General features: G+C 37.1%; 1 protein-coding gene across 1 annotated transcript; it reads right to left on the bottom strand.

Moving 5' to 3' along the window:
* Nucleotides 1-641: 641 nt before the first annotated feature.
* LOC107551559 (proteasome-associated protein ECM29 homolog) lies at nucleotides 642-26,735 on the bottom strand. The gene is made up of 49 exons (XM_016233200.1): nucleotides 26,685-26,735; nucleotides 25,781-25,911; nucleotides 24,711-24,827; nucleotides 24,472-24,590; nucleotides 22,511-22,657; nucleotides 22,245-22,416; nucleotides 21,960-22,099; nucleotides 21,799-21,877; nucleotides 21,598-21,717; nucleotides 21,375-21,460; nucleotides 18,570-18,645; nucleotides 18,417-18,466; nucleotides 18,224-18,290; nucleotides 18,004-18,126; nucleotides 17,707-17,810; nucleotides 17,493-17,616; nucleotides 17,123-17,203; nucleotides 16,336-16,555; nucleotides 16,060-16,151; nucleotides 15,278-15,412; nucleotides 15,019-15,160; nucleotides 14,683-14,855; nucleotides 14,411-14,512; nucleotides 13,153-13,276; nucleotides 12,438-12,583; nucleotides 12,289-12,343; nucleotides 12,063-12,177; nucleotides 11,849-11,917; nucleotides 11,558-11,675; nucleotides 9,772-9,939; nucleotides 9,601-9,680; nucleotides 9,408-9,513; nucleotides 9,256-9,303; nucleotides 9,049-9,167; nucleotides 8,809-8,959; nucleotides 7,568-7,633; nucleotides 7,323-7,412; nucleotides 7,178-7,244; nucleotides 6,994-7,085; nucleotides 6,841-6,907; nucleotides 6,404-6,595; nucleotides 4,320-4,531; nucleotides 4,091-4,134; nucleotides 2,983-3,175; nucleotides 2,684-2,831; nucleotides 2,504-2,609; nucleotides 2,187-2,275; nucleotides 1,849-1,920; nucleotides 642-730 (listed from the first exon to the last, which is right to left on the bottom strand). Exons 1-49 carry the CDS (start codon nucleotides 26,704-26,706, stop codon nucleotides 642-644), a joined length of 5,448 nt encoding a protein of 1,815 aa, XP_016088686.1. The 5' UTR covers nucleotides 26,707-26,735.
* Nucleotides 26,736-27,064: the final 329 nt, after the last annotated feature.

The following is a 27,064-nucleotide window of genomic DNA, read 5'->3' as shown; positions in this document are numbered from 1 at the left end:
TAAAATGCTGTTACACTCACAAATGTTCTCCGCATTATTGACGTTATGGAGTGTAGTTGCTCTACAACTTTTTAATCCTGTGAGTCTGTTTTCTCTCTCTGTGCACTGTATTTCAATATATTTGTTTGTAGGATTACTTTTTGTCTTTTCAAACTTTGCAAGCTGGTTTTGTATAAATAAAATGTCAAAAAAATTGTAGTGGTTTCAGAAATTGTCAAGATGACATCCTGCCCTAATGAACATTTAAGAAAACAGTTGACAAATGCTGATTTAATATTTGATCAAATGTGTTTTTGCCATTAAATGTTATTGGATGTTGCTTAAACACTGAACGATGTCATAGAATAGTAATTTATAGCCATTATCTTAAAGTGTGTATATGTGTATATATATATATATAATAAATGCGTAATGCTAAAATATTTGATTAGCCAAATACTAAATACAAAGCTCTATAGATTTATCCAGTAGTCACAAATCATGGAAATTAATTTGTCAATATGTAGAAGAACTTTGTAATTTTAAAGTCACGATGTAACAAATAGCGAGATTTTTTTCTATTCTTATTTTGTGATGTATATCTATCTCTGGATGCAGATCTGAATGCCAGTTGGCAGTCAACTGTAAGAAAGGGACAGGGTTCAAGCAGACGAAATGATTTTCTTTATCATTTTGCCAGACACCCAAAAAAATACGCACATTTTTATTTTTAACTCCCACTGATCACTCTCTACAAACATAAAACAGCATCAATTTTATTAGTGAGAAGGTTTCGATCCAACTTTTCATACCCGCAAACCATTTTAACTTTATTTCTGTCAAAACTGATATTATTTGAACTGCAAAGTTGTTCAAGTCAGTTTTATGGTCATTTTAGAGTTCATAGACACTATAGTTAGGGTGGCCATATGTGCCATTTATACGGGACATGTCCTGGCCACGATTTTCATATTTCCTAAAACATCTAAAGTAGTTTGACCAATAACATGCAGGTATTGTACATAATCGACCAATCGTGGTGCGTCGCGCGTGAGGTGAGAACGATCAAATTCGATGCAAATATGTGCACGTGTTTGTTCATTCGTTCGACTTGAAGCTGCTTGTTGTATGACACCAAAGTACCACGAGAGTGATTTGAAAGCATAAGGAGCCATCTGCTCTGCTCTCTATAGCTCTCGTGAAATAATGTCATGCAACGATCGATCTGCACAGTGCTAACAGCCAAAACCTGGATATTTTAGGCAATATAGAAATCCTGGCAAGGGTGCGTCCCATAAAAATGGCACGTATGGTCACCCTAACTATAGTGTCGTTTCAAAACAATGTTGCTACCTAAACAATATGTAGTTCTATTCTAATATCAAAATTTTCCAAAACGATTTTAAATTTCCTATTCCTCTGGTCTATGTTTGCAGATATGCACAAACATATATTTTTTTACTTTTAAAAGGAACTAATGCATTTGGCTTTTTTTATTTATTTTGGGTTTTTTAACTTTAGTACAGGACAGTGTAGAAGTCACAGGATTGGCACCGAGATATCTGGCATAATTTAGTTTTTTACCTGGAACATTTGAAACAACATGATATAACTGACCTATTTCTGTAATCAGCTATTTTTCGACATGTTAGAGCAGGGGTGCCCAACCCTGCTCCTGGCGATCGACTGTCCTGCAAAGTTTAGCTCCAACTCTAATCAAAGACACCTGCCTTTAATTTTTAAGTGATCCTGAAGACCCTAATTAGTTGCTTCAGGTGTGTTTGATTAGGGTTGGAGCTGAACTTTGCAGGACAGTCGATCGCTAGGAGCAGGGTTGGGCACCCCTGTGTTAGAGCAAATCAACGCTACCTTCCATCCTCTTCAAAAGAAGTTCAACTACCGCCAAGGCTTCTGTTCTTACTGATGAATAGCTTTTGTTTTCTGTAGGGGAAAAAAGAATGATTCTCATGAGCCAAGTATGAATAAAAGGTGGATAAAAAGAGGGGTCAACAAAAATAAAATTCTTCTGTGCAAAATAAAAGAAATTGAGAAATACGTTTTTTTTTTGAAAGTCAACGGTCACCAAAACTGTTTGGTTACCAACGCTCTTCAAAATGCCTTCTTTTGTTTAGATCTTGAGGGTGACTACATTTTCATTTTTGGGTGAACTATGCCTTTAATGTTTGGAAGCTCATGAGAAACTTTACCTAGTGGTGTTGCCAGGGCAGTGCAGGTGTCAGACAACATCTCAGTCAGAACAGCAGCGTTCTGAGGTTTCTTATCCAACAGCAACAATCTAGAACATACACACACACACAAAACACCATACAGTCAATACAGCATTCAAAATCTTTTTAATGCATTCACCAACTATTTTAGCACTTTACTCTTTTTCTACCTGCTATTTTCAAAGAAAAGCAAATATGGTTTAAAGAACATTTTAAGTTCAAAAACCCTGTCAGAAGAGCCTATATTTCCCACAAACAAGGCATTTGTCTACGTAAAAGTTTTTAGTATACTATACCTCTGATAGAAGACCTTCAATGCACGCAGAACTCCCAGTTGGACCCTCCACGTGCTCAACTTCAGTCGATCACACATTACGCTACAAACCTCATTCTGGAACTGATCTACAACACAAAACACACTCATTAAACAGCAGCACTCTACCCCTGTGTGTGTCTAAGACTTGTAACAGACTTACTCTGTGTCTGAATGGTTTCAGGCCAGGTCTTTCCAAGTGTCTCAAATGCACACAACAGAACTTCTGTTTGTAATTCATGAGCTTTAGCATCATTGTCGTCCTCATCATCATCATCATGTCTCGGGGAGCTGGCACTCGCTGGCTGATTCTAAATACAAAAAAAAGTTTTTTAAATTAAGTACTGAATGTGGGGCTCCCAAATGATTCAAACACTTTTAGCAATATTGTAACTGAATTAGGACGAAATGCCAAAGCTTTAAAAAAACAGATTTACTATGAGCATGTAGGGTTTGCTGCACCTTTTTAATGAGAGGAAGTACAATGTCTGTGATTTCCTGAAAACGATCCTCCTGCGTCGACTCCAAGATGTCTGCTGCACTGCGTAAGGCTGCCATTTTATAAACCGGACTCTCTTTCTTACATTCCTTCAGCACCAGATCCAGCACCTCGCTCACCGTTGGCTGACCTGCTGCAGGCTTCTGTAGCTCCACACTACAGACAGAATCCCACGTATATGAAAACTTACATACAGTAAGTACAGTTCAACTCATAGGTTTCATTAACCCAGAAACAGCAAGAGGTTTATAATTTTCTGTTTTCCTGTGAGTTTTGGTTTCCCAGCATGCTCTGCACAACTCGCTATAAAAGGCTAAACATAATGTTAAGAATCAAAAGTAGGTACACCTCTGAACAGGATCATTCAAAGCACTACATTTAAGGAATGACCATATATTTAAAGGAATAGTTTACCCAAAAATGAAAATTGGCTGAAACTCTATTCACCTTAAGGTCATTCAAGATGTAGATGGGTTTGTTTCTACTTAGGAACAGATTTGGAGAAATTTAGCATTACTTGCTTGCCAATGTATATACTCTTCAATGAATGGGTGCCGCCGTCAAAATGAGAGTCCAAACAGTTGATAAAAACATCACAAGTAATCCACACCACTCAATTAACATCAATCAATTAACATCTGATAAAGCAACAATTAATTAAAAAAAAATCATCCTTATATGTGACGGTTTAAATTTAAAACATTAATCATGGATTTGTTTCTTACAAACATGCAGGTTTTCACTTCACATGACAATAAGTGATGGACTGGAGTCGCATGGATTGTGATGTTTTTATCAGCTGTCTGGACTCTCATTCTGACGGCACCCATTTACTTCAGGGGATCCATTTGTGAGCAAGTGATGTAATGCTAAATTTCTCTAAATCTGTTCTGATGAAGAAACAAACTCATCTACATCTTGGATAGCCTGAAGGTGAGAAAATATTCAGCAAAATTTCATTTTTGGGTAAACTATTCCATTTTTTGTTTTGTTTTTGCTAAACATCTTACAGATCATGTAAAGCTATAAGCACAACTATATAAGTGTGTGAAAGATATAGTAGAGTCTAACCTGCATTTAGACACTACAGATCCAACAGCTTTCAACAGCTCTTCCTGTGGATATACAAGACATTAGACTTCAGTGGCCACAAATACAGCAAAGAAAGAAATCAGGTTAAAACAAACCACTGAGATGTTTGTCTGCTTCCAGAGCACACAGTATTATTAATCCTTGCCCAGGTGCATAAAGTCTGTACCCCAGCACAGATCATGTGTTTGAGAAAGAGTGGGTATGTTACCTTCCCTGCCCAGGTGCGTCCTGCAAGCCCCTGCAGTAGTGCACTCAACACCATGCCCAAGTGAGGTGCCACCAGTGAGCCCGTTTGTTGCTTAGCAATAGTTGCCATGGCAGAGGCACCCTGAGCCTTCATCTTCCAGGACTGAGACTGCAGAGCCCTCTGAGTAATAGCTATGAGCTCAGTCATGTACAACCTGATTCCACCAAAGCTGCCTAAAAATACACAATAATTCATAATTCATTCTCTCATCCTAGCCCTTAAGACACACTACCTTTTGGGGTCATTAATATTTTTATTAAACAAGGACACATTAAATTGATTAAAAGTGACAAAGACATGTACACAATAATTCATAATTCATTCTCTCATCCTAGCCCTTAAGACACACTATAATATGTAGTACACTACCTTTTGGGGTCATTAATATTTTTATTAAACAAGGACACATTAAATTGATCAAAAGTGACAAAGACATGAATAATAATGCTATTATGCTACAAAAGATTTCGGTTTCATATAAATGCAGTTCTTTTGAACTTTCTATTCAAAATCATTCTGAAAAAAATGTATCACAAAAATATTAAGCAGAACAATAATAATAATAATAATAATAAGTAGAAATGCTTCTTGAACACCAAATCAGCATATTAGAATGATTTCTGAAGGATCATGTGACACTGCAGACTGGAGTAATGATGCTGAAAATTCAGTTTTGCCATCACAGGAATAAATTACATTTTAAAATATATTGAAATAGAAAAGTTATTTTAAATTGTGATAATATTTCACAATATTACTGTTTTTATTGTATTTTTTTTATCAAATAAATGGAGTTTTGGTAAGCATAAGAGACTTCTTTCAAAAATAAAAATCTTATCAACTTTAAACTTTCCAACAGCAGTGCACATATCCCTCTAGTGCTTCAAGGCCTGGGTATAGACTGTTTTCTAATTAGATCCAACGGTCTTCAGTTAGATTATGTTTGACTCAACATTGTAACTAATATATGCATAATGAAATCAAATAACAATTTTGCTTAGATATGAAAAAAAATCCATATATGTAAACTAATGCTAAAATGTTGAAGTCTAACATAGCAATAGGGCGAAGTGATATAAAAAAAAATTATATCAGTGTCAAGCCTTATAACCAATCACACACGTTGAGCTTAGGAATGCAATGGCCAGAGGCATTCAGATTAGTCAGCGCTGAAAACTCTGTTGTTGTTGTTGTTGAGTGTGCGCGATTAATCTTATAGCTTTATTGGTTATAATGGGAGTTTCTGCATAGCTTGTGCTACTTGATAAAATAATTGATAAAATCATAGACCGACATGTTTGTCTGTGAAACCAGAGCCAGAATATATGACGAGCCGTTTCCCCAGACACAAAACGCAAGTTTTTAATATGTATTCTATTAATCGACATTAATAATCACTATTACAATATCAAGAGCACTAAATCGACAATAATGATTTTTGTCATGATACTGCAGCCATATTAGCTCATGTTTTTAAACGTATAATTTAGATACAATTTTAAACAGTCAAAGCGGTGATAAAAATTCCCCTCCTTGAAATCAATTTCAGGGGGCAAAAATTGCTCCTTATGCCGGGTTCAGCCTACACAATATTTTTGTTGGTCACGATAGTCACTGTGTCAGATTACACGATTTTGACTCCTAATATCTTTCGTTTTGCCATGTTTGAAACCGGTGTATGAAAGAGCTTCTGTGCTGCTATTGGTCAACGTCACCATTGTGACAGAACTCGTCGTGGACGACAGAAAAAAAATTAAACATGCTAGTCTTTCTGTCGTGATGTCATGAAGCATCGCAGATGCGGAATCGGTTGTCGTCCACTATGACACACTACACGTGCTGAAACGATGGAATCTTGCTTCCCGACGCCCATTGTCGTTTACGAATCCCCATGACACCCTACGTCAAGAAAATCGTGGCAAAATCGTGTAGTCTGAACCGGGCATTAATGGAAAAGTTCATTTCTGACCCTGCACATTCAAAATTTTATGAATTAATCTGCAAAATTATCTTTTCCCCTTCAAAGGTTGTGTATCGTAACCTACCAGGTACATGTTCCTGCCAGACCTCTGACCACAGGTTGGCCTCAGCGCTTTCTCCTTTCTCTTCCTCAGGCTCCTGATGCATGCCCAGAAACGCCAGCGGCAGAGCCACTCCAGCATGAGCCTTCAACACATCAGGACTGTAGTGACTGATGGCATGAACCACCAGACAACATGAGGACTTGTACAGTGCCTCTGAAAATGACAGAAAAAACACTTTACAACCTAGATAGCATGAGGATTTACATTCTTATTTTTCAAGAGAAATCCTCTTCACTAAATGACAGTTCACCCATAATTGAACATCATGATGGGTCATCATTAACTCATATCATCTTTTGTGTTCAACCAAAAAAGTCAAGTAATATGGATTTGGAAGGACATAAGTGCATTCATATTTGGGTGAACTATTCCATTAAAGTTGAATAGTTCCATCATACCCTCTTTTTCCAGGTACCAGGTGTTCATTTTCTGCAGAAGCTTCTCAACACTGCCGTCTTTGGCTGTCTGATGGGGAAAACAAGAGTATTGTTTTGTAACTCTGTAGTTGTTTTAGGTTCAACTGAAATATGCATTCAGGTGTGTTTTCATACCCTGACCAGATGTCCAATGGCAAAGGCAAACGACTTCTGAATGACGCTACTACGGTCATTAATCCCATTTAGGAGTGAACTCATGAGTTTACCTGTGGGACATAATATGCCCGATCACATATAAGACTTACAAATGTACAAAACTATTCTCTCTAATTCCCTCTATTCTGTCAGTATGTGTTACCTGAATATGGTGTAAGATCTTGAGGGCACTGCACTGTCAATGACACAATCACACTGGCACATCCCCCCTACAATTGCACAAACAACTGTCAGTCTGTGTGTACATGTGGAAGATAATATTGATAAAAATCTAGCAGGATGTGTACCTTGGTTCCAAGTCCGATTCCACTCTTTAGTAGCTCACAAAGTTTTGGAACAAGCTCTCCTAACACAGACACATCCAAGTGTTGCAGACACTAAAAACCACAAACGCAGCTCACATAAACATTGGAGTAAAAAAAACACTTGTAAACATGCATATAGATGTGTTTTTGTAATGAAATGCTCATTTAATTACCCATTTGGAATGCAGCTAATGCATCATATAGACAGACTTGATGTGTCTTCTTACCATATTAATGGTTTCCATCATAGGAGAGGACTTGGCTGCACTTAACCTTGCGGCATCCATTGCACTCTGACACAGAAGGAAATGTGAAAAAAATAAGTTCATTACATACAAGTCTATACTGCTAATATCATCAAAAGGAATAACAAAAATAATGATTGTTTCAAACGCTCTCAAACCATGTGCCAATCCATTAATCAACACCATTGCAGAGTATTTTCTTCTTAAAACTGTAGTTTCCCAAAGGCTGTCCCAGAAACACGGTTTGAAACAGCCCTCGGTTTGCTACGTCACAAAATTCAATAACGTCACAAAATTCAATAACCAATCACGTCAAGGGATAGATTGCACTCATTAGCATATCCCTCTCTCCATTTATACAAACGTGGCACGCATAGAGATCACATGCAAAATATACCAATAGGATTACCAGCACAAAACCAAAAATAAAACAGAGCAAAAAACCCATGAAGCCGTGGTTTAATGTGAATTTAGAATCACTAACTTAAATAATAACCCGCGACAACAGTGTAAAAGTAGCCCGGAGTCAGACCCACCTCTCCGGCATTGGCGTCCGCACTTCACACGCATTGCTCACGGGCGCGAATTAAGAATCACAAACTTGGCTGCATTCGAGTCTTCAAGGCATTTTGAGGACACAACATCGTCAAGTAAGGTAAGTAACTTTAACGACTGTTACAGTATCCACTGTAGTTGTCCGCTAGTAAAAACAGTTTTATCAGTCATTATCCATGGATCAGGAGGCCCTGGCTGGTGTGACTGAGTGGAGGCGGGGCTCATTTGCATATTCATAGATCCACGTATAGTAAATGAGGCAAGGGTGTAGAGTTACATTCAAGCTATTTTAAGGCATGAGAAAATTATTTGCACAAGAAAAAACATTTAATATGTAATTTTGATGATCAAAGATGAGTTTTAAGGGATACAATTTTTGACTACAGGGGGACTTTAATTTATTTAAACACATTTAAGACATTTAAATATGTCTATTTATTTGTCAGTCTGGATAAAGATTTACTATTATTTTTTGTTGTTCACATTTCTTATGTACTGTTTATTTCATAATATTTATTTATTTGATGAAGTTTGCATCAAACTGTTACTTTCCTGTTTTATACTGTGCTGCTTTGAAATAATCTCTGCTGTATGAAGCACCATATAAATAAAATAACTTTACACCTAGTTTACTCCATATCAGAGTAGATGATCACAGAGCTGCTCACCTTCTCCTGCTCTGTGGCTCTCAGACTGAGGTAGTTGAGCACCTGCGGTTCCAGCACGCTCAGGGCCTCCAGCAGAGCCGGGATGAGTCGAGGAGCATGGGGCTTTAGACGGCTGCCTGCTGTCTTACTGATCTTTACTAGAGTTTGGATACTAAAACAAAGCAATACTCAGACTTTTACTTTGATTATAAAATGTAATGGGTTTGTGTGCATGTGGCTGGTAAATATATGCTTTCTTACCTGAGAGTGCGCACTTCGGTTACATTGCTGACAATGCCTTTGTCCAATAGAGTTGGCAACAACACAGCCATTGTCCTCTGAGCAGCAGCACCTGTTGATTCACACATGCGCACACACACCTATTGGACAAACACACATGTCAGTTATCGGTGCTGTCTCAAGAGTGTAAAATCACTGCGGTATCCAGAATTCAGTGCTGCAACTCACTTTACTGAGAGTCTTTAGAGTCAGATCTGCTGCCTTACGAACGGACTCCTACAACAGGAAACAAATAAGACAGTCAAATAAAAATAGCTGCAGGTTACAAGCAAAGCACACACAAAGCATTGCAAAACATACAACAGCTTTTTATTTCTCACCTTTATATCATCCAGAACCCGAAACAGAATCTCCCAGATTTCTGACAGGCGGTCAATGATTTCATCTGCCTGTCTTCCACGTATCAGATCATTCAAAGCCAAGCAGCTGGGGAAAAAAAGGGGGTCTGATGATTTGAACCCAATCTAGACGGCAGGAAATAAAGGTTCTTTCAAGCATATCTAGACACGTTACCTTGACTCCCGCACCCTCCACATGTTACTAGTGAGGTTGGAAATTACATCTTGAAGAATTTCCTTAAAATATTTCTCCACCTGTCAAAAACAGACAAAATTTATGTCCCTCATATCTTTTAAGCAACTGCATACATTATTCGGAGTAATAATAATAATAATAATATCTTACACTGGTTTTATCTGTGACGAGAGCATCCCAGATGCTAGTCATGGCCTGCCTAATGGCCAGGTTGGGGTCAAACTGGTATCTATAGAGACGGGGAACCAGCTGAGGCAGGAAAGGAGCCAGCTGCTCACCTGCTTTGGCTGCAATAATGTTAAACCCAAATGCTGCTCCCTACAGCACAGGAAGAGTCAACGATCATTGCATGCTATTGAAAAAGGCTCTGAACCTTAAGTTACCAAGTCGTAAACAATCACATTAGGGTTAATACAGTTTACCTTCCTGGAATTCCACATGGCATGGTGATTGGCAAGATTCATGAACTTATAAACAAGATCCGGTTGGTTTAGATCACTAGCCAATGCACAGAGCTCCTTGTAGGTGGAGAGTCCTTGTCTACCAAAGTAAAAGATCAAAACAATATACACAATGAAAGAAAACATCCACTCTAGTAATCTCATAACATTTTTTAATTCTCAACATTTTTTAATTCTCAAAGCTGTGAAGTCGTACTCCCTAAAATAGTTCTAAACAATATGAAATATAACTGAACTAAAAGAAGCGCATACCCATCAGGTGATTTGCCAAGTGCCTCCCCCTGGAAGACTTCAGTGTCCTCTGAGACGTCATGTTTGGCTCTAAAAACATAAAATCTCACAGATATCAAACGAGTCGGGAGCAAAAAATGCATATTGAGCCCACGATATTCTGTTATGTAACTCATTGAAAAATAAAAGTTCAGATACTGAACCAAATCTAATTAGTAATTAGCTGTTTTATTACCTTTTACCAGTCATGAGAGTTTCCACAAGGGTTGATACCAATTCCTGTTGATCCTGTTCTCCTCCGAGCTCATAAACCAGCCCGAGTCCTTTAGATGCCACATCTTGGCTGAGTTCTACACACACAGATCATAACTATCAATCTTGCCCACAAGCTCCCCAACTTTAGAGACTGTCAAAATGTAATGGGACCTTTACAAGAGCAGTATCATAAAGAAGCAGTATGTCACTCACCATCTGGATCAGACAAGATAGAAATAAAGGCTGTCTGTATCTCCTTCAGATGAGACTATCACAGACAAAGAGAGAACATACACTTTGTCATGTCAATGTTTCTTTGTGTGTGTAAATGAGACTGGGAGTGCATTTGTGCATGTATTTACCTGTATTTCTTTGTGATGGCTGAGTTTCTTGACTAGAGACAAGAGCCATATGCAGGCAGCCTGCCGAACATGAGGGTTTGGACTTGGTATATATTTTGACAAGACAGAGCTCAACACCCAGGGCACTATATCATTATTCTTCACATCTGAAAAAAATTAAAATAAGAAGATAAAAATGAAACGGCACATCATACAATTTATATAGAGAGAAAGAGAGAGAGAGAGAGAGAGAGAGAGACTTCTTGATCTACAATATAACAACTGAACTAAAAGCATTCTTCGGGCTAGCAGGCCCACACAGTGCTTTCACACTGGCATTGTTTCAGTTTTGTAACAGAGCAGTGATTTCTGGGATACCAGACTGAGTATTTCCTTTAATGGCAACCATAAAATTATAAAATGTTTATTGGAGGCAAGCCACTGAAAACTGCTATCTATAGAGACGGGGAACCAGCTGAGGCAGGAAAGGAGCCAGCTGCTCACCTGCTTTAGCTGCAATAATGTTAAACCCAAATGCTGCCCCCTACAGTACAGGAAGAGTCAACGATCATTGCATGCTACTGAAAAAGGCTCTGAATAATAAGTTGCCAAGTTATAAACAATCACATCATGGTTAATATAGTTTACCTTCCTGGAATTCCACATGGCATGGTGATTGGCAAGATTCATGAACTTATAAACAAGATCCGGTTGGTTTAGATCACTAGCCAATGCACAGAGCTCCTTGTAGGTGGAGAGTCCTTGTCTACCAAAGTAAAAGATCAAAACAATATACACAATGAAAGAAAACATCCACTCTAGTAATCTCATAACATTTTTTAATTCTCAACATTTTTTAATTCTCAAATCTGTGAAGTCGTACTCCCTAAAATAGTTCTAAACAATATGAAATATAACTGAACTAAAAGAAGCACATACCCATCAGGTGATTTGCCAAGTGCCTCCCCCTGGAAGACTTCAGTGTCCTCTGAGACGTCATGTTTGGCTCTAAAAACATAAAATCTCACAGATATCAAACGAGTCGGGAGCAAAAAATGCATATTGAGCCCACGATATTCTGTTATGTAACTCATTGAAAAATAAAAGTTCAGATACTGAACCAAATCTAATTAGTAATTAGCTGTTTTATTACCTTTTACCAGTCATGAGAGTTTCCACAAGGGTTGATACCAATTCCTGTTGATCCTGTTCTCCTCCGAGCTCATAAACCAGCCCGAGTCCTTTAGATGCCACATCTTGGCTGAGTTCTACACACACAGATCATCACCATCAAACCTGCCCACAAGCTACCCAACTTTATATACTGTCAAAATGTGATGTGACCTTTAAAAGAGCAGTATCATAAGTATGTGACTCACCATCTGGATCAGACAAGATAGAAATAAAGGCTGTCTGTATCTCCTTCAGATGAGACTATCACAGACAAAGAGAGAACATACACTTTGTCATGTCAATGTTTCTTTGTGTGTGTAAATGAGACTGGGAGTGCATTTGTGCATGTATTTACCTGTATTTCTTTGTGATGGCTGAGTTTCTTGACTAGAGACAGGAGCCATATGCAGGCAGCCTGCCGAACATGAGGGTTTGGACTTGGTATATATTTTGACAAGACAGAGCTCAACACCCAGGGCACTATATCATTATTCTTCACATCTGAAAAAAATTAAAATAAGAAGATAAAAATGAAACGGCACATCATACAATTTATATAGAGAGAAAGAGAGAGAGAGAGAGAGAGAGAGACTTCTTGATCTACAATATAACAACTGAACTAAAAGCATTCTTCGGGCTAGCAGGCCCACACAGTGCTTTCACACTGGCATTGTTTCAGTTTTGTAACAGAGCAGTGATTTCTGGGATACCAGACTGAGTATTTCCTTTAATGGCAACCATAAAATTATAAAATGTTTATTGGAGGCAAGCCACTGAAAACTGCTACCTTATAACTTGATCGTCATGACATCTAATTTACATGAGGAGGGGATCACATTTATATCCAAACGGTAAATAATCTACTTGGAAAGGAGCCCAAAACCCAACGTGTAGTTACTTTATATTCCTGATGCCTTGTCCAATGTTGCCCCAAATATTTTTAACATTTTCAGTCAGGCAAATAGTTTTACTTGCCCAAAAGACAAGTTTGCACAATTAAGACAAGTGTGAAAAAGATTCAAGCCCCATCTGAGCACACAGCTCCCTCTCTCCATCTCACACATACTTACTGTCAGGAGGGCAGTACTGGTCTTCTGTGCATGTCCACACATCTCGGGCAGCTCCAGAGCAGCTTCCTATAGCAGCATTAGTTAACGCCTCTCCCACAGTAAACTGTAGCTCCACCTGCTTCGCCTAAAGAAACCCAACACGAACATTTTACAATAAGAAATGGCCAAATGTTTTTTCATGGGTTTTTTTTCTTCTCGTGTTATTAATTTGATATGAATTCACTGAACTATGCTGACAAAAATAGGACAGTCAATTTGAAGTGTTAATTAAGTGTGATTAATTACAACAACAACAAAAAAAGTGTTAAAAGTTATTCATGCATTTAACTGCCCAGACCTTTACAGCATCTTTGCATGCAGTTGCTGACAAATGAGGCGGGATGACGACTGATTATGTGATGTAGTCTATATGAATCCAGTTATATGCCCCTAAAATTTAAGATATGCCCTTGTATGGGATTTTGTCTTATATTTATTTCATATGATATACTGTAGTTTAGCAATATCACACGAGCAAGTGTGCGGCTTTCCCCCCTGAATATCGGCATGATCTCAAATGTGATATGATTTTACAATTCTCCAAACAAGAAGTTAATGGTTACATTTTAGACACAATATTGTCAGTATTGTGTTTTTGCTTAAATTTGCCAATATAATGTAAATAGTTCCAAACAAAGCCACAGCAGAACTTGTGTGCATCTCTGAGCAACACAGAACTATGTTTTTTTACTGAATGAATCCACATTTTGAACGAATTGAGGGAGCCAATTATTTAGTGACCCATTCATAAAGACAGTCACATGCTTCATTTGTAAATCAATCAGCCGCTTGAACGAATCAGTTGAATGAATGACTTAATAATAATAATTTTATATTTCAATATTACATTTTTTCTATATTGAATCAAAATATTGGTTCTAAAGCTACTTTTTTGTAATGTCTATTCAATGATTTCTCTTTTCACAAAATAATGAATTTACATGATCTTTTGTGGGCTAAATCTCAGCCAGAATTTATATGCGATTAATTAAGTGGCAAGCAGATTAATTTGATTAATTAATCGGCACATCATGTAATTAATTAGAATAAAAATTATAATCCCTTGACAGCCCTAGATAAAACAAACTATAAGTAGGCCTACACATAGTAAATAATATGTTACTTATAATCCACAATAAACAGTCTCATTTGTTTGTACTTTATTTTAAACGAATGAAAGTTGTAATGTGATGTGTCATGAAGAGCCTCACAATATTACCTCTACTGAATCCATGAGGCCCTGCAGGATTTTCTTCTGGTGTGGGAATTCACCATCTCCCACTGGCAGGAACCCAAGAGTCTGGATGGCCCGTTCTTTCATCTGACAACACAAACAGCAGATGATCAGTACCATAAAACAAAAAAGCCTTCATTTCATTGTGGAAACAGTTTGAAAATTGATTTATGCAGAAGCGCTTATTTGGATGAAGAATGCGAACATCAATAATACAACTAAAATCATTCTCTCCCAGAGTGTGAATTTAATTTTACCTTGCCAGTCTCTTTTCCAGATGGGATCCTGGCAAGCAGATTATCCACTAGACTGAGTTTAGTGAAGCCATTTCCATCCGCTGGTATCAGCAACACGCTGTTACGCCCAATCTCTCCCAATGCTGTCACAGCAGCAACAGTCAACAGAGGAGATTCGCTACCCAAAAACGAACCTGCAGACAAACACATTGGTAGCTATTTGTTTAATTAGGTGAATATAATTAGTTTTTCTTGCAGCAATAGTTAACTAATGAAACAAATGTTCACGGCGTTATACAAGAGCATCCCAATATCAGAAGTGTCATGTGTGAACACACTACGTGAAAAGGCACATACCGATGGTTTTTGTGGCCATAGCAATTAGTTCCTCATTTTCTTTGGGCGTGGGCTCAGTAGGCATTAGGCTCCGCCTCTTATTCATGTATCTACCCACCATGTAGCCCAGAGCCAAGATGGCACCATGCTGAGTCTCAGGACTCTAAATTTAAAAATAAATAAATACATAAATTATTTAATACAAAAAAACTAATACATTTCTAAAAATGTGATACATTTCTAAATTAGAAAAAAACATATTACATAATTTTACACATACATGTGTGTCTTTAGTTGTCTTAATCAGGTTTTGTACAGCAGTTCTAAGTTCATTTCCAGACATAGTAGAGACAACTACGGCGTACAGTTGTGCTGCTAGTTCACGCATATCTTCTTTATTGGTGTTCATGAGGCCCTGCAAAGCAAACATAATTAATTAATACAATTATATTTTTATAGTCAGAAATACTTAAAGTCTCCATTCCAGAGGATATAATATAAAATACACTGCTGCTAAGAAATCTTACTGACCCCTGACTTTTAACAGTCTTCAGTATCACGTGATCCTTCAGAAATTATTCTAAATGTGCTGATTTGAGCTCAAACGTCTCTTTTTATTATCAATAGTGAAAACAGCTGTGCTAATACTTGTGTAAACTGTGATACATTTTTTCAAAATTTCTCTAAAATCAAACATTTTCATAACATGTTAAAGCCTCCACTGTCACTTCTGATCAATTTAATGCATTCTTGCTGAATAAAAGTAATTAATTCTAAAAAAAATATATATATAAAATCTGGTAACTTTATTTTAAGGTGTCCATGTTACACGTTACATGTGTACCTACTATTTATAATAACAATAAACTATGCATAATTACATGAAAGTAACCCTAAGCCAAACCCTGATCCTAAACCTAATTATATAGTAAGTACATATAGTTAATTACTATTACTCAGTACTTAAAGGTATAATTACACTGTAACAATGACACCTTAAAATAAAGTGTAACCAAAACTCTTACTGACAGTAATAGAAATATAATGTAAAATAATAATTACTTTAATCCAGTCGATTTTGTCTACAAAGTTGGGGGTAAGTTTCTCTGGGCACACAGAGACCACTTCCAAGAGACAGTACATCACTGGGATACCTGTATTAATGAATAAGGCCACATCATCCGATCACAACAAAATAAACTTAAGATAATCCACATCATCCATTTCCTGTAGATTAGGTTCTACATATTAAATAGATTACTTATATGAAGTATACCCAAAATGTAGATAATCTAACTGCCCAACCATATTAGAAACCATAATTTGTAAACTCTTCACCTCCTACAGCTGATAGCAGCTGTTGCAGTAAATTCATGTATACATGAACTGGATGGGCCTCCCCTCCTTTAGTGGCTGAAGAAGAAGAAGCTTCACTGAACAATAACGACTGAACATAGCGTCCAATAAGAGGAGCATCATCTTGCATGTCCATCAGGCTCTGAGATGTGGATGTGGCACCAGCACTATAAGCTAAACACATTCTCAGATAAAGAACTATCTGTGGAAACAAAAGAGCATATGTTCAAGTGAAAATACATGCTGTATGTTTATTAAATATAATATTGAAAGAATTCTTCAAGGGGTCATATGATGCTGCTAAAAAGAACATTATTTTGTGTATTTAGTGTAATGAAATGTGTTTATGCGGTTTAAGGTTCAAACTGATTTCTAGTCGTGTCCTCTTTTGGAAGACCAAACAAAGTAGTTTCGCTTTCACAACGAAGCACACAGCGCCTTCACGACATGGCGGCGGCGGCAACAATACTACAGCGAGAATAAAAGTAGTATTGACAGCTTCTTTCTTTGCGTGAACATTTGGGCAGCGTTATGCAAATCTTCCCAGATAGTGACGTAGGTATGTGGGGGCGTGTTAGAATGAGCTGTTTTAGGTAGGTGTGGCTGACTCTGAACTTTTATAAAGAATATCTCTTTGGATTTGAGACTTTAGTCATTGCAACTTTACAGATCTTCTTTATGCACCAAGAGCTTGTAACACTCCAAAGAGAAAGGAAAAATTGAAATCGCATCATATGACCCCTTTAAATCTAAAGACTTGTCAGTTTACCTCTCCAAATGTGGCAGGAGTAAAAGGCAACGTGGAAGTCCCAACAATGTATTTCGCAGGAGTCTTCAATCTCTGTGCAGCCTTTGACACAAAATAACAAAGTGTCAGCCTCTATATTACATAAGCTGGTAGTTCTCACCTGGTTTGCCAATAAATCGCTACACAAAACACATCAGCAAAAAACACATTAATGCAAACAAACCCATATTTATTTGTAGACTGGGCCATAACTGGGGTGCTTAAAGATGCATGATTATATAGGTACTTGCATTTTATTATTTGCATTTAGCATCAGAACAGACCTGAAGACTCATTTGGAGTCATGACACACCAGTTATAACTCAGTCACTAACAAATCAAAACGCCACACCTTTTCGTGGATGTAGCTGACCATCTCAGGGAATGACGGCATAGGCCTCGATCCCTCTTTCTCGGTCTTCGTAGAGGGGAGAGACCTAAGTGCTCGCCGAGCCTCCCCAGACACCTCCTCACGACTGAAGACACAGGCCATATGATGTACATCTTTCATGACAACACTTCCTGGAGTTCTTTCAAGTTTTCAATTAAGCGTTAAGTATACTCACGGATCTCCTGCAGCAAGCAGTAAGAGATATCTAGAGGCAACATGATCAGGAGCAAACACTGCGCTGGCAAATTTCATCGCTATTTGGCGCACCTGTACCTCCGGCTAACACAAAGCCATACACAACAGGACATTACACACTAAATTTATTATTATTATTTTGTATTTATTCATAGACTCAAAATTGGGTTAAATAACTTGTTGTATCATAAAGTTGAGTAATTTCATATTTAGTGTTGACATTTTTGTTTATTCCTTCTAGGTGCTTGTAATAAGGCAGTTTGAAATAATAACAAACCTTTGTGATATATGCAGCCACAAGTGCTTCCATTAGGTTCAAGAGTGCCCCCTGAAGATTAACGTATGCTCCCACCATCATCGACAAGGCCTCCTGAATGGCCAATCGCACATCAGCATCCTCCTGTTTCCATTGTGAGAAAGAAACTAGGTTAAATTTTTACAACAGGTCACATAGTAATAACTGGATAACTACAATACAAAATTTATATCAAACAAACCTTGCACATGGACTCAAAAAACTGCTGTACCAATGCAATGTCTTTTGTGAAAAGCTGAGGCATTCGACTATTATGGCAATGAGGAAAAAGGGAAAAATACATTTTACACATTTTAATTCCTATTAAAGTTACATTATATAAAATAAAACTTAAAATATATTATTTACTGAAATATATTTAGTTATAAAATTACCTTGAAAGTTTTCCAACAGCAGAATAGGCCACACATAGAAGTTTGGGGTCCTTATAATAAAATAATAAATTAAGGTCATTTTGACGGATACTTCTGAAAAAGCCAAAATTTGAGTTACAACTAAAACCTAAATTGTTCAGCATGCATTCATACCTCTTTATATTCATTAATAAGCTTGGTAAGTCCATTCAGCAGCATCAAACCCAAAGGTTTGTTGGTATCAGGGCACCTACAGATTAAACACACAATTATTTTCTCCTCATCTGATGCAAATGCACACAAAATAGGAAAAGCACTTAAACTACTCGTTTTATACATGGCTCTAATACAGTGGGGATCCCCTGCTGATTTTGTAAGTTTGGCCACTTACAAAGAAATGAAGGGTCTGTAATTATTATGGTAGGTTTATTTTAACGGATAGAGACAGAATACCAACCAAAAAATCCAGAAAAAAGCATATTATATAAAGGTTAGAGATTGATTTGCATTTTGGTGCGTGAAATAAGTATTTGATCCCCTACCAACCAGCAAGAATTCTGGATCCCACAGATTGGTTATGTGCCCATGTGGAACACAGATTAGTCCTGTCACTTTAAGAAGTTACTCCTAATGTCAGCTAGTTAGGTGTATAAGACACCCATCCACACAATCTGTATCTTCCATTCCAACCTCTCCCACCACCATGGGCAAGACCAAAGAGCTGTCAAAGGATGTCAGAGACAAGATTGTAGATCTGCACAAGGCTGGAATGGGCTACAAGACCATCAGCAAGAAGCTTGGTGAGAAGGAGACAACTGTTGGTGCGATTATTTGGAAATGGAAGAAATACAAAACAACCATCAATCGGCCTTGGTCTGGAGCTCCGTGCAAGATCTCGCCTCATGGGGTAAGGATGATCATGAGAAAGGTGAGGGATCAGCCCCGAACTACATGGGAGGAGCTTGTTAATGATCTTCAGGCAGTTGGGACCATAGTCACCAAGCAAAACATTGGTAACACACTACGTCGCAATGAACGGAAATCCTGCAGTGCCTGCAAGGTCCCACTGCTCAAGAAGGCACATGTACAGGCCCATTTAAAGTTTGCCAATGAACATCTAAATGATTCAGAGAAGGTTTGGGTGAAAGTGCTGTGAGCTCTTTGGCATTAACTCGACTCGCCGTGTTTGGAGGGAGAGAAATGCTGACTATGTCCCCAAGAACACCATCTCTACAGTCAAGCACGGATGTGGAAACATTATGCCTTGGGGCTGTTTTTCTGCTAAGGGTACAGGACGACTTCACCGCATTGAGGGGCAAATGGATGGGGCCATGTACTGTAAAATCTTGGACGAGAACCTCCTTCCCTCAGCCAGAACACTGAAGATGGGTCATGGATAAATCTTCAAGGATTACAATGACCCAAAACATACCACCAAGGCAACAAAGGAGTGGCTCAAGAAGAAGCACATTAAGGTCATGGAGTGGCCTATTTTCCACTGTGGAAAATCTGTGGAGGGAGCTGAAACTTCGAGTTGCCAAACGACAGCCAAAAAACCTTAAGGATTTAGAGAGGATCTGTAAAGAGGAGTGGATCAAAATCCCTCCTGAGATGTGTGCAAACCTGGTGACCAACTACAAAAAAACGTCTTACCTCTGTGCTTGCCAACAAGGGTTTCTGCACCAAGTACTAAGTCATGTTTTGCTTGGGGATCAATTACTTTTTTTTCTCACTGAAATGCAAATCAATCTCTAACCTTTATATTAGGGATGTTCATTTCGGTTATTTTTCCTTACCGACAACCGATGCTCATTAACCGATTATTAACCGGTAACCGAATAAATAGGCCTATATGAGAAATATATCTTTACTTAAATAATAAATTAAGAAAATGAAAGAAAAACTGTGCAACAAGTAGCCTAGTATGCAGTTTCGTTTCATTTTTGTGCTGCGGAAAGGAAACCAGTGGCATCTATTTTCAAGTCCATCGTCTTTATTCACATCAGCTCACGGGCACCTAAGACCCCACGCCTTACACTACCTTGACAATAATGCAGCCTGTTCATTATCATAATAAAATGCAGTCAGTGGAAAAGTGAAAAATTTAAGGGGGTCTGAATACTTTCCGTACCCACTGTATGTAGTAAAATCTGTGCCGTTAAGTGTTATTACTGTACCGTCGTGATGTTATGCAAAACATTTTGTTTTACGTGGCTATTGGAACGTGATTGAAGTACATAAATAATAATTTGCCATTCAAATACATCGCGAATACGGAAACATTTGATTTTGTGTCGAATGAGAGACCCAACGTTGGTTTCAGTTTCGTTTTAGCCTAAACGAATTCGTCTTGGCTCGTCGTTTAGATTGCTATAGCTTCTTATATTTTTAATTCTTGTTGTTTTCTAAATACTGTAAATTGAAAGGCTTTGTTGTGGAGTGAGGGGTACTAAAATAGTCTATGTTTACAGTGTTTATTATAATGTTTATAAACATTTCACGTTGGCATTAGGCCTATTTCTGAATGAAATAATAAAATGCGACTTATGGTTTTTTTTTCTCTATTAAAAAAAATAAATTGTATATGCGTAGCGTATTTTAACCATGCACCAAACCTTTTTAAATATTTTGATAAATTACTGAAAAAAATTTAATAAATTACTTTTTAAACCATTTAACTGATTGTATTAATCAATCGTCAAAATTCTTATGAGTCGGTTAATGGTTAACCGGTTAAAATGAACATCCCTACTTTATATAATGTGTATTTCTGGATTTTTTTGCTTGGTATTCGGTCTCTATACATTAAAATAATCCAACCATAAAAATTACAGACCCTTCATTTTTTTTGTAAGTGGGCAAACTTACAAAATCAGCAGGGGATCAAATAAATATTTTCCCCACTGTATAGCAACCTATTATTTGTATAGTAGTAAATGTGATTTTCCATGTGATTTTCTAGAGATCATTGACACTTACACCATACAGATATGATGTACAAACTGCAGAGTGAGGAACAGAAGTTTGTTGTTGGTGTTTGCTCCAAAAAGTCCATCATAGACAACCTAAACAAACAGACAATCACTGTAACGAACAACCTTTGAACAAGTTAGGACATATTACTTGCCTGTCCCTATTTGTCTCTTTCAACATGCATCTCAGCTGCATTTACTTTCATTCTGTCAAACATAATCAATCTGACCTGTATATTAGCAGGAAAGCACTCAGCAGCCAGCCTGGAGCGGAGAAGATGAGGCAGAATCTTCATCTTGACTCTAGTGCTGACCGGCTCATGCTTTAGCTCCTGTTTGACTGTGGCACCCTGGGTAAAAACACACACATTATGTAGAACACCTTACTGAATATAAAAGTCGAATGCCTCTTGTGTAATGAAAATACTTACTTTAGTTTTGACTGGAATATCACCCAGGTAAACTTTATACATTTTGTTGATAATGAGTGGATTGTTCCAGTCAATAATGCTGCAATATAAAAAGACACGAGATGAGTTTCAATATCAAGACCTCATGATTTAATTTGATATATCATTACAGAAAGCCTCACCTCTGCTTGCTTTTCAGTTCAAGATCAGCCGCCGTGGCGACACTGTGTCTGGTGTCACTTGAAGCCACAACTAAGTGAATGACTGTTTCAACCTCAGGCACCTGCTCTGCCTCTATGAACTTCACAATTCCCAATTTACACTGCAAACACAATGATCAAGAGGTTACTCAGTGAAGAATCAGAAAGAGTAAACTGGTTATTTCAGAACAACAGACAGAAATAAAGCAAAATATCTCCCATTAAAAACAACAAATATGCTCCAACATATTTTCTTATCAACCTCACCTGCTCCAGTTGCTCTGGACTCCACTGAGCTTCTCCAATGACTCGTTTAACTGCATAAACGCTCATTCCTGGAGGAGGCTGAGGGAGACCTTGTGCTGACGCGGCTCCTGCTCCAGATCCCCCTTGTGGAGATGAAGGAGCCGGACGACTTGGAGGCTCGTTTAACACAAACCTTGATATAATTTGAAAGATAGGGTTAATGGGAATTATGAAAACAGCATTAACATTACCAACTACAACTTATTGTACATATCCACCTGACATACCCATATGGCATCAGAAGAACATCAAGCATGAACTCTAAGAGGAGTTGAACAGTTTTGGGCCTCTCCGTCAGAACAAATGGGGAAGCTTTAGATGGCTCTGATGGATATTTCATATGATACAGTGTAGGAATCAGCAGGTGCATCAGACTAGAGGGAGAAGACAAAGACTACATCAATACTGTTCAATACTGACATTTAATGCATGTGTAAATATTAATATAGAAATATGTATATATACACTGCCATTCAAAAGTTTGAGGTCTGTAAGGTGTTTTTTAATGCTTTTATTCAATTTAATACTTGTATTATAGTTTTGAAACAAAATTCTATTTCTAGAATTCTATTAGAACAAAAGTTCTATTTCAAATAAATGCTGTTCTTTTGATCTTCCTATTTATCAAAGAATTCAGAAAAAAATATATCATGGTTTCCAAAAAAATTAAGCTGTTTTCACCATTGATAATAATAATAATAAGAAGAAAAAAAATATTTTAAATATCACATTAGTACTGCCCTTCAGTTTCAGGGAAGATAAAATAAGTATAATTTACCCTGACCATTCTGTTCAAAAAGTTTACACTTTTTGACTTTGGTAAAAATCAGGGCCCGTATTCATGAAAAATCTTAGTGCTAAGAGTTGCTCCTAGTAACAAAATTCTAAGAAAATTCTCCTTAGATGATTCCTCCTAAAATTAAAGAAAAGATCCTAGTAATGAAAAAAGTAATTCAGAAAGCATCTTCACCCTTAAAAGAGGTCTTAAGGTCCAAAATTGTTAGGAGTACGGATGAGGACTATTAAGAGGCTTAAGAGTTTCTTTAGCAGTGGAGAAAATGGACGAAAACATGAAGAGGGAGAAGAAATTTGTTGCACACAATGCATGACACATTAGATTGTGCAGGGATTATGTTTGTGACCGATCTTATTAGAGACACGCTAACATCTCCGGCACCGCGCAGAAATGCCATAGCGCCAGAAATTGAAGAAATCACTACATCAACTACACTAACATATTTGGCAACTGGAAAAATGCAACTATGCAGCAGTGATGATTTGGGTCTGTCACAAACTTCTATAAGCAAAGTGATCACACAAACAATTACCATATTGTGTCGCTGTTCATTTCCCATCCAATACAAGTACGACATTAACAGCATGGTAAATAAAAAATAAAGAATATATATACATATATAATGTGTGTGTGAGAGAGAGTATGGTAAAACAGGAAAAATTACGCCTGTAATTTCAAAGTGAAGGCTTATAATAGACCCTACACTTAAAAGCGCTCTTTTATTTCCTTCTTGGACAACCAACCAATCAATCACAGTCTTCAAAAGACTGTGTCATACCTAGCAATGGGGTCAGCCCCGCCTCCTCACTAAGATGAAAGTTTTTGTCTTTTCCTCACTCAGAGTTGCTCTCAGATTGGTCCTGAATCGCTCTTAAACCAAGACTCCTACGTAGAAATTTTTAAGCAAAATTAGGAGCTTTCTTAGAGGAATCTTAGAAGCTTTAAGTAAATTTAATAAATAAATTCTCTCCAATAAAAATGAAAATCCTGATTCTTCACTACATCACCAAATCTGTATATTCTGAAGGATCATGTGACACTGAAGACTGGAGTAATGCTGAAAAATCAGATTTTCCATCACAGGAATCAATTAAATATCAATGGAAATAGAAAATACTTGTTTTAAATTATAACAGTTTTTCACAATAATACTGCTTTTACGGTGTTCTTAATCAAATAAATGCAGCCTTGGTGAGCATAAGAAACTTCTTTCAAAAATATAAAAAATTCATACCGACCTCAAACTTTTAAACAGTTGTGTATATATTTAATAATAAATACATTTCATTAGACAATATTTTATCATATACTATAAATGTGCTTATAACCAGCTACATTCTACCTTAATAATGAAAACAACAATGTTTCATTTCAAATGAAGCTGAAACTAACCTGTCCTGTTGGGGCTGAGGCTTGCCCTCCATTGCTGTGAGTAGAGTAGGTGCAAGCTCACACTGTTTGGATACCTCCAACCTAGGATAGCCTATCTTTATGTAGATGATAGTGAAGTTCTGCAAGCACAAACACAGTCATGACAATGAAGTTCTTACTTCATAATATGGGAATATATTCAGCATGAAATGGTGACACATCTCTAGTGGTGATAGTAACATGTGGGGATACGATCATACCGTGACAAAAGATGCAGCAGCAGGGTCCTGATACTGAACCAACAGAGTCTCTACAGGAAGCTGAATCTTGGGTCGACTCTTTATCCTTTTGTTTAGGTGTACCAGCAACTCCATAACCTGGAGAGGGCAATAACAAAATCCAGTTCTTTAATAGATCTTCTTTGAAATTATTCTCATGGGTCCTACAATGCATCCCTAGAGGAATGACATTAATAATGTAGAGTTTTGAACTTGCATCTCTCACATAAACACGTATACAAAAGCATTCATTTTTTCTATTATCGTTACATTGGTTTTCAACCATTACAAACCCAAGGATCATCAAGCAGACCACAAGTCAACACAGGGACTCCCATAAACACTTTATTAAAACTTCCATTAAAAACATTAATTAATAATTTTCACATATTTTGTAATACGCAAAAGATCATTCTGTATAGACCTTATGTGAGCAGCCATCTTTCGAATTTTGTCTTTAAAGAGTAATTAGCCTGTGAAGTGGATTTGCTTATTGTAGAGTTAACGAAAGTTATCATGTGCATTGTAATATTCGAAGCAGATGTCATAACAGATGTCAGTAAACTGGGAAGATTTTAAAATGAGCAGTTCATTCATAAATTTGTACAACCAAACCTTCACGCTGTGGAAATACAAACCAGAATACAGAAAACAACAAGTGCAGAACTGAAAAGGGGCAGGGCTATATCTATATTTGAACCCTTTACAACAGTGACTGTATGATTTCGAGATCCATCTTTTCACACTGATGGCAACAAATATACTTATATGCAACTATTACAAAGACTGAAAACATTCACTTATATTCAAGAAGGAAACACAATGCATTAAGACTTTTTGAACAGGGTGATGTGTACGTTTTTTTCTTATTTTAAATATCCTATTTTTTCAATTTAGTACTGCTCTTCAGAAGCTACAGACGCCGTTTCAAAGAAGATTAGGATTAGAAGTGTCAGAAATGCAAGAAAATTATTTTATATGTACTTTTTTGCCACAAAATCGAAAATTCTGATTCTTTGCTATGAACGGTTTTCTTTTTCTCACACACTTACTTTCTTGCGAACCCCCTCTTGCACACTGGATAGTTTGAGGAGGACAGGAGGCAGGAATTTGGATATAATATCCTGCAACTGCTCATCTGTTTCTGCATGACCCAAGCGCAAAAACACACGCTCCAACTGGTCTATAATGGAAAACAAAGAGAAAGCAGGAATTCGTAAGTTGCAGATACAGTGTTCAAAATAAGCAGGGCTAACTTAGCTATTTTCAAATTGATTTGAATGAAAAAAATCTCACATACTTCCTATATGATCACAGGTTAATTATAAGAAGCTTATATTTTAGTTAAATCCATTTATTAAAGAGACACTGAGAATTACTGCAATGCATCATGTCCCTTGCATAAGTGCATTTCACCGGCTCTCTATAAATCAATTTACAATAAAATTATTTAACAAGCTTGCAATGAACAACAGAAGATAAGAATTACTGTAAATACAGATAAACGGTCAATATAGACGCTATAATCGCTAACGTTAGTTGGTTAGCCTGTGATCTGAATAGCCTCACTGCTAACCGACGTTAACGGTTATTATCTACTACATACTTATTTCTCACGCTGTCAATAAATGACAACCAGACCAGGACCACAATGACGTTTAGATAAGGCTATTTTCACGGTAAAAAGAGGTTGTAGTGTCCTCTAAATTAAAAAAACCCAAAAGAGGTACTTTCATTTTGGAGCATGACTGAGCATTGGGCCTCTGTAAGTAAATACTAGCCGGCTAGCTGCCAAACTGATATTCACTTTGCAAATACTTATTTATGTAACTACAGATAGACAAACAGACAGCACGGTGAACTCAGTCTTCATAAGAGTGACAAATAATGAAGAGGGTCTTGAAAACAAGTATGCAGTAATGAAGAAATAACGCATGTAGAATGAGTTAAACTTACTGAGCTCGTCCTGTGCAGCCATGTTTGAAGTGAAGTCTCCAGCAGCACTGCCACTCCTAAGACAACACCTCGATCTCTCTCTATCTCTATCTCTCTCTCTCTCTATCAATTTTCAATTTTTTTCAATTCTATCAAGCTTTATCAGCATGATTGTGTAACATAATGTTGCCGAAGCATTAACATATATAAAAAGAAAGAAAAAAACAATAAAAAAACAGATAATAAATAAAATCCATCATCTCTCTCTTGTTGAAATTAAGATTTACTTCATACAATGAAAAATGGTACAAAGCAAATAAAATAGTTGTCTAAATTAAAAAGATAAACACATTTGACAAAGGACATACATTTATTATGCAATATAATTATACAAAGAATTA

Source organism: Sinocyclocheilus grahami, unplaced genomic scaffold (genome assembly GCF_001515645.1).
Source record: "Sinocyclocheilus grahami isolate Dianchi unplaced genomic scaffold, SAMN03320097.WGS_v1.1 scaffold427.1, whole genome shotgun sequence".
Classification (NCBI taxonomy): domain Eukaryota; kingdom Metazoa; phylum Chordata; class Actinopteri; order Cypriniformes; family Cyprinidae; genus Sinocyclocheilus; species Sinocyclocheilus grahami.
The sequence above is the reverse complement of the archived record's forward strand: the minus strand, read 5'-3'. Positions and strand labels throughout refer to the sequence as shown.

Excerpts from the sequence above, each read along its gene's own strand:
- LOC107551559 (XM_016233200.1), bottom strand. The coding sequence starts at position 26,706 with ATGGCTGCACAGGACGAGCTCA. Across the intron at positions 21,461-21,597 it reads GCTTTCCTGCTAATATACAG|GTTGTCTATGATGGACTTTT; the intron begins GTCAGATTGATT and ends CTGTTTGTTTAG. Across the intron at positions 17,811-18,003 it reads TGGCTGCATATATCACAAAG|CCGGAGGTACAGGTGCGCCA; the intron begins GTTTGTTATTAT and ends GCTTTGTGTTAG.